The following is a 13,375-nucleotide window of genomic DNA, read 5'->3' as shown; positions in this document are numbered from 1 at the left end:
ACGAGTGAGGGACGGATGGAGCGTGAGATCGATAGATGGATTGGTGCAGCGTCTGCAGTGATGCGGTCGCTGTATCGGACCATCGTGGTGTAGAGAGAGCTGAGTAGGGGGGGCAAAGCTCTCGATTTACCGATCGATCTACGTTCCGATCCTCACCTATGGTCATGAGATTTGGCTCATGACAGAAAGAACGAGATCGCGAGTACAAGTGGCCGAGATGAGTTTCCTCCGCAGGGTAGCTGGGCGCTCCCTTAGAGATAGGGTGGGGAGCTCGGTCACTCGGGAGGAGCTCGGAGTCAAGCCGCTGCTCCTCCACGTCGAAAGGAGTCAGTTGAGGTGGCTCGGGCATCTTTTCCGGATGCCCTCGGACGCCTCGCTGGAGAGGTGTTCCGGGCACGTCCCATTGGGAGGAGGCCCCGGGGAAGACCCAGGACACGCTGGAGGGACTACATCTCCCGGCTGGCTTGGGAACGCCTTGGGGTTCCCCCAGAGGAGCTGGGGGAGGTGTGTGTGGATCGGGAGGTCTGGGCGGCTTTGCTTGAGCTGCTGCCCCCGCGACCCGACTCCGGATAAAGCGGAAGAAAATGGATGGATGGATGGATGTCTTTGGGAATGTAATTTTATTTTTGTATGTATTCAAACACGTAGTTGTAATTTGGTGGTTATTTACACTTACTGTGGGAGTGTAATGTCGGGAGTACACATGCTAGTTCGGTCAGCAGACAGTGAGTTGAGGTTTCTACAGCGGGTCTGCTTTTATTAATAAATAAAAATAGTAAAGCATTGACAAACAGTCGCACTCAGAGATAAAATAAAGAAAGGCTCCAGGCATTGATAAAGCTAACATTAGCATACCTCTTTGAGCTAAGCTAATGTTAGCATACTTGTTTGAGCTGTCATTTTGCTCAGAGAGAAGTGAAGTTAGAAAGATGAAAAGTTGAAGAGTGAAGTAAATATGCCAAAATAAAGATGTATATACAAAGTAGAGGTGGACAGATTGATCCTAATATCGATAATATTGATAGCAACGCTGGTATTGATATTGAACGATCCTCATGTAAAAAGATCGATACTCAAGCTTTTTTTCTGCTGCGCACACAGATTCATCAGAGTCTACTCTCTGTAAGAGCAGCGCTGCGCTGTGTCACACAACACGGAGCAGCACACCCTTGTATTGTGGTTTGTCAGCCCTCTACCTCAGGAGATTTTGTTTTAAGTTCTGTTGAGTGGTATTTTTTAAACAAAAATGTTGATTGTGATAATAAAGTATTTTGTTGCCACGTACAATGTTTGGCGAAATTCTGTCCTAGGTCTTTTGGATCCTTTGGATCTGTGAAGCTTAAATATGAAAAAGTATCGGTATCGGTATCAATATCGGCGATACTGGGCCTGTATTTACTTGGTATTGGATCAATACCAAAATTCCCAGTATCGTCCACCTCTAAAACAGAGTCAGTGGGCGCCCCCAGTGGCCAGCTGTGGTACAGCAATTCAAGACAGCACATAATGTTCGACGTAGTGTTATTACTTGGTGCTCTCTCTGTCTCTCTTCTCATGGCTTTTTGTCGATGCAGCCATGAGAGAAACCAAAGAGGCCCTGGAGAACACCAGCGTGTCCCTGGAAGTCCTCCATGAGGGAACAGGGAAACTCAATTTCAGTCTGAGCCTGGTGCGGTCCAGTATTAACCGCACCCTCAATGACCCGGGGTGCCACGATGAGGAGTCCGAGGCCACCTCTGCCCAGCTGTGCCGGAACATCCGCCAGTCACTCAGCCAGCTGCAGATCAGCGCGAATTTCACATGGGTAAAAAGAAAAAAACTGGGTACAACACATGTTGCAACAGTCGTTTTGGAAAATGTGAGGAAATTAAATTTGTTTAAAAAATTTTGAAAAGTGAGACTGACAGAAAATGCTCAAGGTTTAAATAAATGCAAGCAGAAAACTAGACGTTTCAGCAGACCGGATGGATGGAATGCGCACCGTGGCATTAGCTCTTTGGACCACTGAGCTCAAAATTTACTATTAACCGAGTATCTTAGGCAATTAATCATTTTTTTTCATTTATGTTTCATTTCAGCTGCCAAATGTGAGCGCCCAGCTGGAAAGCATGAATAACGTGTTGAAAACAGATCTCAGTGTCATCGTACAGAAGGTGAGATTCTGAAGATTTCTTCTGCTACCTTTTTCTCTTCCTGATACTGATAGCTAATCTTTTCTGGCTAATAATCAGTTATCAGTTAATTAAAAAAAAATCTAATTATAATGGCCACACGGGGGTTGAGACATGATACTACTATTGAGGTCAGTACCAGACCCAGATTAGTGCGTCAGCAGAATTAAAAAAACATCATGGTGACTCTCACTCCAACGTGCACTTGTGTGACAATTTGAGATTTCCCAGAATTCTTTTCCAAATTAGGTTGATTAATAGATGAAATAGTTTTGACCATGTTAAATTTTTGTTCTCCAAAGTAATGGCCAATGAAAGTCAACGCCCATTGGATTTTATGACACGTGACGTGTAACATGATTACTAGAGGAGGTGATGGTCTAGTGGTTAAGTGTTGGGTTTGAGACCAGAGGATCCTTGGTTCAAATCCCAGCCTGACCGGAAAATCACTAAGGGCCCTTGGGCAACGTCCTTAATCCCCTTGTTGCTCCCGGTGTGTAGTGAGCACCTTGTATGGCAGCACCTTATAGCGCTATATAAATGCAGTCCATTTACTAAGTATAACAAAGGGTACAAACAACTTCTTTTTTAAACCTCTATTAGCTCAACCAATAATTTGCATCATTTTTTAACAAAATTGGACCAATTTTAACTTTTGACCTTGTATGAACTGGCATTAATCTTTGTCGCCATTTTTGCTGTTTTTACCTCATAACTTGTTAATATTTAGTCATAGATAGTCCAAACTATTCCTTTTTGGAATCTTTATGAGTAGACAAATAACGTGATGTACTTTTCACTATGATTGGCACATGTCGCCTTGCCTTCACCCACATCCTGGGCTTTTTCACCTGTTCTAACATCCTGCCTTTCCGTTTGTGTCACAGGGCTACTCGTCTTTGAATGACACACCACATATGGTGATTGAACAGACCAGAGGTGTTGTGGAGAGTAAGAAACATTTAACACTCCAAAGCAAACAAACAATTCCATTTTGTTTCTGGGAATCCTGGAATTTGCAGTATGTTTTAGTTTGTGGCACATCTTAAAACCAATGACTGCCAACGGCTACTGACTGTGTTCATAAAACTAAATAAAATCTCACAGCTCACCAGGTTTAGTGCCAATTTTTCCCAAGTAGAGACTCGTACAACTCATATAAAGCTCGGGGAAAACTTGGCATAGCCGGCACAAGCTGGGAAAGGTCATACCAATTCTAAAAATGTTCGGGGAGCTCCTTTGTGGTCAGGTCAGGATGTCTCAGTGTGCATTGTGAATGAACTCTGTAAACTCCAGTCAACTCATATTCAGTTCTAGAAAACGTGTACGCAACTGGCCCAGGATAGTTCAGAGTAGCTTTTGCTGCCATGAAAATTGGATGTCAAGCATACACCAAGTTATCCTGAGTTGACTACAAGTTTAATCAAGTTAGTGAGGAGTTTGACGCAGATGAGACACAGTATACCTGAAATTTTAAACATGTTAAAAACCTTTAGAAGTTAAACCCACCTTTCCCAACTTGTGCTGAGCTATGCCAACTGATATATTATACGAGTTGAGCCAAGTCGCTACTCGGTAAAACCCGGTCCCAGACTTGTCAAGGTGTGACAGCTGCTTTAAGCTTCTATGTTGTTCACATAAGACGTGTTCTTAAAGCCGACCTCTTAATTTACTGATGTGTCTGTCAGGTGTTCAGGACTTGGTGGATGATATTGGTGCTAACATCAGCAGTTTGTCCAAAGCGTTTCCGTTGCAGAGCTACCTGTCCAATTTCACCATCCTCATTAGTCATGCCCATGCCAAGATTGAAGACTACTACCCTGAAATAGACCAGATGGACTTTTACAGGTAGACTGACTATTCCAACACTAATTCATGTTTTTGCAACACATAACCTGAAAGTTTACTTTAAAAATACGATATGGTCATGTGGGTGAAAAGGTGGGACAAGCCTCCAAACACCAAGAACATGTCCCTTAGTTCAGCGAGGGCCTTGATGTATTTGATTTGCCTGTTGTGAACAGATGGATTGGCTGCATTGCTCTATGCTGCATGGTGGTTCTGGTCCTGGCCTTCAACTATCTGGGACTACTATGTGGCACCCTGGGATATGATAAGCACGCCTCACCTACGACACGAGGCTGCATCTCCAACACAGGAGGAACAATGCTCATGGCGTAAGTCCAAAAACAACAGGCAATAACATCCGAGGGCATGAAGGCAGTAAGTGCTGCAGCAATCTGTCATTTGACCACAGTGACCTTGACCTTCATCCACTTGATTGACCTCTGGCTGACTTTACCGTGGCAGTTTTGCAGTCCACCTAAGTGTGTGTCAACTGATTTGAAAAATCTAATTCCTTCACCTTGTCATTTGCTAAAATTGATTCTTTAGCCGCAACCTATGTTGGCATTGAAAGTTTGGTAGAATTCAGCAAACAGACCTAGGGGAGAGTAAGCCAACAAACAGAAAGGTAGGTGTGACCTTGACCCCAGTGATTGATCTTTGGCAAATTTGACCTTGCTTGGTGATTCCAGTACCCATGTCCATATGGCATGTGTGTGCCAAGTTGTTGAACATTATAATGAAAAACTTGACCTTGATTCCATTGACTTTGACCTTTGCCAAAATAAACCCCTTAAGGGAAAATCTGGGGTCAGCATACATGGACCCAGCAACATTGTTAGAAGTCAGCCAAATGACCTCGGAGGAGTAGTGGAACAAATGATAAACAAATATTTATCAAATTCTATTATGATGCCTGTCTTTAGAATGATTATCTGTCAAAGACTGAAAGGTCCGATGTAGATCCTGTTACTGCAGTTTAGGACTGGGTTCAGTTTTAAACACAAGGAACTGAGTGGACAAGTGAAGATCTCCACTTAGGTATGAAACTGATGTGTCTCATAATGTGTCAGAGTTTTGACTAATGTCAGATTTTTTGATCCACCAAATCAAAGTGCTAATACTGTCAGTCATTGTGTCATAAAGTACTACATACTGCTTAGGTTTTACTAATAGAACTCTTTGCAAAATTATATTTTATCTGCATTAATGATAAATGTCCACCAGGTGGAGGTGTTGATCTATCTCAAAAACCTTGAGTACACGTTGCTGTAGGACACAGCAGCCAACCTGTTGATTATGTTAGTAGATATAGATCCTTTAATTTTTTCCCTATATTAATATTCTTTTGTATTACATTTAAGCCATTTTCCTGATTTTATGATGGTAACAGATTATGGATCAGCATCACTTCACCGCATCTCTTTTTCTTATTGTGGTCTGCTATGGCTCCACCTCCACATGATGACCATCTGTTCTTCTTTACAGTGGTGTTGGCTTTAGCTTCATCTTCTCCTGGGTGCTGATGGGTGTCGTGACCATTATTTTTCTGACTGGAGGAAACATGGAGAAACTTGTTTGTGAGCCCTTCCACACTAAACAGCTTTTCAAGGCAAGTTATGAGGCATGAACTGTAATAATCTGTAGGGTGCACCATTGGTTGGCAAGCACATTTCCTTTAAGTTGAATCATTTTGTGAAAGAAGCACAAAAATGAAATAAGTAGAAAAATTATATATATTTATATATATAAAATCGCCTGTTTGTATGTATGTATGTATGTATTCGGCTCGATTTTTGTTCGGAGTGAACTTCTGCAGCGATTAAGCAATTGACACCAAACTTGGTAGGGTGACTGCGGGCACCGAGGCGGACGTCTTACCTTTGTGTTGCAAACGCACATGCGCGAACACACAGATATATATACGCACACACACACACACACACACACACTGTTGGGAAAGTGTAGGAACACGGACCCACAACAGGGGGCGCAAATGAACGGACAATGGAGTAAGTCAAAATAACAACGCTTTACTGTTGTGAATGTGCACAACGAATACAACCAATCACAGCAATGGACAACAGTCAATTCACAAAAGTGTCGTGTGGGCAGGCTCGAAGATAGGAGACGCCTCTCCAAGGTAAGACCGGAACCACACGGCTTCCTCCGCCACAGGACCCCGGGAATACTGGAGCCGCCAAGTCCCAAACTCCCAGGTGGCCACTGCCTCCGCGTGTCGGACCTGGTACTGCTGGCGAGGAGCAAAGAACAGTTAGATGGGGGCGCGTATGCACCCAGGACTCCGAACAGCAGGAAAGGTACCTCCACCTCTCGTTGGAACAGTAATCCAAAAAAACTAGCTCAATCCAAAAGATGCACTCTATTTGCTTTGATACGTTACCTCTCTGGTAGAAACGATATCTCGGCAAATGAGGTGGAGATGCCGTCCTGCTGATATACCTCCGTAGTGATTGGGATCAGCTGTCTCCGGTGATGGGTGACAGCTGTCATCCTGGCTGCTCCTGTAAGGCGGCAGCGCCCTCCGGTGCCTGGAGCCCGCACTCCAGGCAGGGCGCCCTCTAGTGGTGGTGGGCCAGCAGTACCTCCTCTTCAGCGGCCCACACAACAGGACCCCCCCCCAACGGGCGCCTCCTGGCGCACGACCGGGTTTGTCAGGGTGGCGACGGTAGAAGTCGGCCAGGAGGGCCGGGTCCAGGATGAAGCCCTTCTTCACCCAGGTATCGTTCTTCAGGGCCGTACCCCTCCCAGTCCACCAGATACTGAAAACCCCGGCCCATTCGTCGGACGTCGAGGAGCCGGCGCACGGTCCAAGCCGGCTCTCCGTCGATGATCCGGGCAGGAGGTGGCGCCGGACCCGGAGTGCAGAGGGGTGAGGTGTGATGGGGTTTAATCCTTGACATATGGAATACCGGGTGAATCCGCAGTGAGGCCGGAAGCCGGAGCCTCACTGCGGCGGGATTGATGACCTTGAGTATTTTGTAGGGGCTGATGTATCGTTCTTGCAGTTTCGGGGAGTCCACTTGAAGGGGAATGTCTTTGGTGGACAACCAGACCTCCTGCCCTGTACGATACGTGGGAGCCGGGGCCCGCCGCCGGTCTGCATGGTTCTTCGCCCTCGTCCGGGCCTTCAACAAAGCAGAACGGGCGGCACGCCACACCCGACGGCACTTCCGTAGGTGGGCCTGGACCGAGGGCACACCGACCTCCCCCTCAACCACCGGAAACAACGGGGGTTGATACCCCAAACACACCTCAAAGGGGGAGAGGCCGGTGGCGGACGACACTTGACTGTTGTGCGCGTACTCGATCCAGGCCAGGTGGGTACTCCAGGCCGTCGGGTGCGCGGCTGTCACACAGCGCAAGGTTTGCTCCATCTCCTGGTTTGCCCGTTCTGCTTGTCCGTTGGTCTGGGGGTGGTACCCGGACGAGAGACTGACCGTGGCCCCCAGTTCCCGGCAAAAGCTCCTCCAAACCTGCGAGGAGAACTGGGGACCGCGATCGGAGACGATGTCTGATGGTATCCCATGCAGATGGACGACGTGGTGGACTAGGAGGTCCGCTGTCTCCTGGGCCGTTGGGAGCTTCGGGAGGGCCACGAAGTGGGCCGCCTTGGAGAATCGGTCCACTATCGTGAGGACGACGGTGTTTCCCTGGGACGGCGGGAGACCCGTGACAAAATCCAGGCCGATGTGGGACCAGGGGCGATGAGGCACGGGCAGCGGCTGTAGCAATCCCGGTGTCTTACGGTGATCCGCCTTGCCCCTGGCACAGGTGGTACAGGCCTGGATGTAACCCCGGACGTCGGCCTCCAGGGACGCCCACCAGAAGCGCTGCCGGACGACTGCCACGGTTCTTCGCACCCCAGGGTGACAGGAGAGCTTAGAACCGTGACAGAAGTCCAGAACTGCAGCCCTGGCTTCTGGTGGGATGTAGAGTTTGTTCTTCGGTCCGGTTCCGGGGTCCGGGTCTCGTGTCAGGGCCTCCCGGACGGTTTTCTCCACGTCCCAGGTGAGGGCGGCCACGATAGCGGACTCCGGGATGATGGGTTCCGGGGGATCCGACGGCTCCGTTTTGACCTCATCTTCGTGTACCCGGGACAAGGCATCCGATCTTTGGTTTTTGGTCCCGGGACGGTAGGTGATCCGGAAGTCAAAACGGCCGAAGAACAGTGACCAGCGGGCTTGCCTGGGGTTCAGTCGCTTGGCGGTCCTGATATACTCCAGGTTCCGGTGGTCAGTGAAAACCGTGAATGGCACGGACGTTCCCTCCAACAGATGTCTCCACTCCTCAAGAGCCTCTTTCACCGCAAGGAGCTCTCGATTGCCGACGTCATAGTTCCGTTCGGCTGGGGTCAACCTGCGGGAAAAATAGGCACACGGGTGAAGGACCTTATCGGTCTTCCCGCTCTGGGACAGCACGGCTCCTATCCCTGAGTCCGAGGCGTCCACTTCAACCACTAACTGGCGACTAGGATCGGGCTGCACCAGAACGGGTGCAGACGAGAAGCGCCGTTTCAACTCCTTAAACGCGGCATCGCACCGATCCGACCAGGTGAAGGGAACTTTTGGTGAGGTCAGGGCTGTCAGGGGGCTAACTACCTGACTGTAGCCCTTAATGAACCTCCTGTAGAAATTAGCAAAGCCTAGGAACTGTTGCAACTTCCTACGGCTTGTTGGTTGGGGCCAGTCTCTCACCGCCGCAACCTTGGCCGGATCAGGAGCGACGGAGTTGGAGGAGATGATGAACCCCAGGAAGGACAAAGAAGTGCGGTGGAACTCACACTTCTCGCCCTTCACAAACAGCCGGTTCTCTAACAACCGCTGCAGGACCTGACGTACATGCCGGACATGAGTCTCAGGATCCGGAGAAAAGATGAGTATATCGTCTAGATATACGAAGACGAACCGGTGCAGGAAGTCCCGCAATACGTCGTTAACCAAGGCTTGGAACGTCGCGGGGGCGTTTGTGAGGCCGAACGGCATGACCAGGTACTCAAAGTGACCTAAGGGGGTGTTGAATGCCGTCTTCCACTCGTCTCCCTTCCGGATCCGAACCAGATGATACGCGTTTCTAAGATCAAGCTTGGTAAAAATCTTGGCTCCATGCAGGGGCGTGAACACCGAATCCAACAGGGGTAACGGGTATCGGTTGCGAACCGTGATTTCGTTCAGCCCCCTATAATCGATGCATGGACGAAGTCCGCCATCTTTTTTACCCACGAAAAAGAAACCTGCGCCCATCGGGGAGGTGGAATTTCGGATCAACCCGGCAGCTAACGAGTCCCGGATGTAGGTCTCCATTGATTCGCGCTCAGGCCGTGAGAGGTTGTACAGTCTACTGGACGGGAACCCACTGCCTGGAACCAAATCGATGGCACAATCGTACGGACGGTGGGGGGTAGTGTGAGCGCCAGATCCTTGCTGAACACGTCGACAAGGTCGTGGTACTCCACCGGCACCGTCCCCAGATTGGGCGGGACTCTGACCTCCTCCTTAGCATGGGAGCCGGGAGGAACCGAGGAACCTAGACACACCCGATGGCAGGTCTCGCTCCACTGAACCACTACCCCGGACGGCCAATCAATCCGGGGATTGTGCTTCAACATCCAGGGAAAGCCTAAAACCACACAGGAAGTGGCCTGAGTCACAAAAAACTCGATCACCTCCCGGTGGTTCCATGACACCACCAGCGTTACAGGTGGTGTCTTATGTGTGATCGGAGGGAGCAGGGAGCCATCTAGTGCTCGAACCTGCACAGGCGAGGTAAGCGCCACCAGAGGGAGCCCTATCTCCCTGGCCCATCTGCAGTCCAACAGATTCCCCTCAGAGCCCGTGTCCACCAGTGCTGGGGCCTTCAGGGTTAAATCCTCATACAGGATCGTGACTGGGAGTCGTGTAGCAATGTGGGTGTGTCCCACGTGAATGTCTCGGCCCACCCCTAGCCCAGTCTCTAGGGGTGGGCGTTGGTGTTGTAACCGCTCGGGGCAGTCTCTCACATGGTGCTCTAGTGCACCACAAACAAAACAAGCTCCATGGGCCCGTCTCCTCTGTGTAGCTGGTGCCCTAAATGTTGCCCTACTCGTGTCCATAGCTTCGTCAGTAGGGGGAGCTGTGGCCCCACGGAGCGCAGGGGCCGTGGAGCGTGGGGAAGGCGGAGCGCGGTCGGAACCGGAAGGGAGAGGGACGGCGCGTGCCCGGCCACGCCCTTCGTCTCGTTCCCGCCGACGTTCTTCTAACCGGTTGTCCAACCGTATGACAAGATCGATAAGCCCGTCTAAATCCCGCGGTTCGTCCTTAGCCACCAGGTGCTCCTTGAGAACCAAAGACAGTCCGTTTACAAAGGCGGCGCGGAGGGCAGCGTTATTCCAGCCGGATCTCGCAGCCGCGATGCGGAAGTCGACTGCATAAACAGCTGCGCTCCGGCGCCCCTGTCTCATTGACAGTAGCACGGTTGAAGCGGTTTCTCCTCTATTAGGGTGATCGAACACGGTTCTGAGCCCCCTCACAAACCCATCGTATGTCAGAAGGAGCCGTGAATTCTGCTCCCAGAGCGCTGTAGCCCAAGCGCGTGCCTCACTGCGAAGCAGGTTTATGACATAAGCTACTTTACTAGCATCGGTCGCGTACATAACGGGACGCTGTGCGAAGACGAGCGAACACTGCATCAGAAAATCCACGCACGTCTCCACACAGCCTCCGTACGGCTCTGGAGGGCTTATGTATGCTTCCGGGGAAGGAGGGAGAGGTCGTTGAACAACCAGTGGAACGTCAACATTACGCACAGGATCTACGGGAGGGAGAGCCGCAGCGGCGCCCGGAGGGCGCGCTTCCACCTGCGCGGCGAGAGCCTCCACCCTGCGGTTCAGGAGGACGTTCTGCTCGGTCATGAAATCCAACCGAGTCGTGAAAGCGGTGAGGATCCGCTGCAACTCACCGATTACCCCTCCCGCGGACGCCTGCGCGTCCTGTTCTTCCATTGGCCGTTCAACAGCCGGTTGACGCCCCTCGGGATCCATGACGCTGGCCGAGATATCCTGTTGGGAAAGTGTAGGAACACGGACCCACAACAGGGGGCGCAAATGAACGGACAATGGAGTAAGTCAAAATAACAACGCTTTACTGTTGTGAATGTGCACAACGAATACAACCAATCACAGCAATGGACAACAGTCAATTCACAAAAGTGTCGTGTGGGCAGGCTCGAAGATAGGAGACGCCTCTCCAAGGTAAGACCGGAACCACACGGCTTCCTCCGCCACAGGACCCCGGGAATACTGGAGCCGCCAAGTCCCGAACTCCCAGGTGGCCACTGCCTCCGCGTGTCGGACCTGGTACTGCTGGCGAGGAGCAAAGAACAGTTAGATGGGGGCGCGTATGCACCCAGGACTCCGAACAGCAGGAAAGGTACCTCCACCTCTCGTTGGAACAGTAATCCAAAAAAAAACTAGCTCAATCCAAAAGATGCACTCTATTTGCTTTGATACGTTACCTCTCTGGTAGAAACGATATCTCGGCAAATGAGGTGGAGATGCCGTCCTGCTGATATACCTCCGTAGTGATTGGGATCAGCTGTCTCCGGTGATGGGTGACAGCTGTCATCCTGGCTGCTCCTGTAAGGCGGCAGCGCCCTCCGGTGCCTGGAGCCCGCACTCCAGGCAGGGCGCCCTCTAGTGGTGGTGGGCCAGCAGTACCTCCTCTTCAGCGGCCCACACAACACACACACTAGATTAAGCATCGCACACACAGTAGATTAAAGCATCACACACACATATTAAAGTAATAGTGATTAAAGCTGAATTTTGTAATAGGTAAATAGATGCCCAGTAGCCATAAAGATAGATAAAAAGAATAGATTAAAGCATTAGCCCAGTAACCATAAAGAATTAAATTAAAAGTTCTTTTTGTCTAAAATTTCTAGCAATAAAGCTGAATTCTGTAATAGATAAATAGATAAAGAGAATAGATTAAAGCATGAAATTGTTGGTTGCCCAGTAACCATAAAGAATTAAAGTGAAAGTTCTTAAGTACTGACGTGACATCAAATTATTAAGGTACAGAAGTGACAAATGGACTGCATTTATATAGCGCTTTTCCAACTGCATCAGACGCTCAAAGCACTTTACAATTATGCCTCACATTCACCCTGATGTCAGGGTGCTGCTATACAAGGCACTCACTACACACTGGGTGCAATAGGGGATTAAAGGCCTTGCCCAAGGGCCCTGAGTGATTTTCCAGTCAGGCGGGGATTTGAACCCATGGTCTTCTATACTCAAGCCCAACACCTTAACCACTAGACCATCACCTCCCCTGACCTCACATCATTAAAGTACAGAAGTGACTATTTAAATTACACTAAAAATCGTATTTTCCTGTGTATAAGTTGTTCTTTTAGGTGACAAACTTTGTTGACAAAAACAGGAAAACAACTGAGTTGCTTGTTCCTGATCTGAAATTCTTTATGGTTTTTTGATTGACCAGGTTGTGGACACTCCGTATCTGGTGAACCCAGAGTGGAAGAACTTCATTCCTGGTTACATGTACAATGACTCTGAGCTGGATCTGACTGCAGAGAGTTTATACAGGCAAGCTCTTTTATTTTAATTTTTTCTAACATTTAGATTTTTTTTTTTCACTTATAAATCTGTAACACACCTGCATTGTGCACTTTTGTTTCAGTACCAATGAATATTTTATGTGCATGGATGCGGATCCAAACCAGAGGGGCTCTTTAACGTGCAGCACGTAATTTGCAGTATTTTCTTACTCTGGAGTTTCAGCAGTTTTCATCATCTCCCTGCACTGAGCTGTATGCTCACTAGCCGGTATAACAAACCCAGTATCATGTTTTCCAAAATGTAATACAGCCTCAAGTCTTCAACAATTAACAAGCTCTCAATGCTCAACAACACTGATGTCATGAGTTTGACTGTCAGTGTGGTGGCATCATGCTGCATATGTTTGTTTGAATATTCACAACTATTCCCAAACTTGAAAATGCCACAGCTCTTTTCCCATCTACAGTAGTGTTCAGAATAATAGTAGTGCTATGTGACTAAAAAGATGAATCCAGGTTTTGAGTATATTTTTTATTGTTACATGGGAAACAAGGTACCAGTAGATTCAGTAGATTCTCACAAATCCAACAAGACCAAGCATTCATGATATGCACACTCTTAAGGCTATGAAATTGGGCTGTTAGTAAAAAAAAGTAGAAAAGGGGGTGTTCACAATAATAGTAGTGTGGCATACAGTCAGTGAGTTTGTCAGTTTTGTGGAACAAACAGGTGTGAATCAGGTGTCCCCTATTTAAGGATGAAGCCAGCACCTGTTGAA

General features: G+C 48.9%; 1 protein-coding gene across 12 annotated transcripts in view; it reads left to right on the top strand.

The window, feature by feature from the left end:
- The window catches only part of prom1a (prominin 1a), a 252,412-nt gene that overhangs the window by 175,396 nt on the left and 63,641 nt on the right, over positions 1 to 13,375 (top strand). For all 12 annotated transcript variants that reach the window (XM_034182040.1, XM_034182049.1, XM_034182045.1 and 9 more), the window contains 7 exons: positions 1,575 to 1,804; positions 2,079 to 2,153; positions 3,059 to 3,122; positions 3,860 to 4,019; positions 4,196 to 4,348; positions 5,505 to 5,628; positions 12,521 to 12,624. In XM_034182040.1, the coding sequence (XP_034037931.1) occupies positions 1,575 to 1,804; positions 2,079 to 2,153; positions 3,059 to 3,122; positions 3,860 to 4,019; positions 4,196 to 4,348; positions 5,505 to 5,628; positions 12,521 to 12,624 (910 nt within the window). The remainder of the gene's footprint in view (positions 1 to 1,574; positions 1,805 to 2,078; positions 2,154 to 3,058; positions 3,123 to 3,859; positions 4,020 to 4,195; positions 4,349 to 5,504; positions 5,629 to 12,520; positions 12,625 to 13,375) is intronic.

The sequence above is a fragment of the Thalassophryne amazonica genome, chromosome 11, assembly GCF_902500255.1.
Source record: "Thalassophryne amazonica chromosome 11, fThaAma1.1, whole genome shotgun sequence".
Lineage (NCBI taxonomy): Eukaryota > Metazoa > Chordata > Actinopteri > Batrachoidiformes > Batrachoididae > Thalassophryne > Thalassophryne amazonica.
This window is presented reverse-complemented; position numbering and strand designations above follow the sequence as displayed.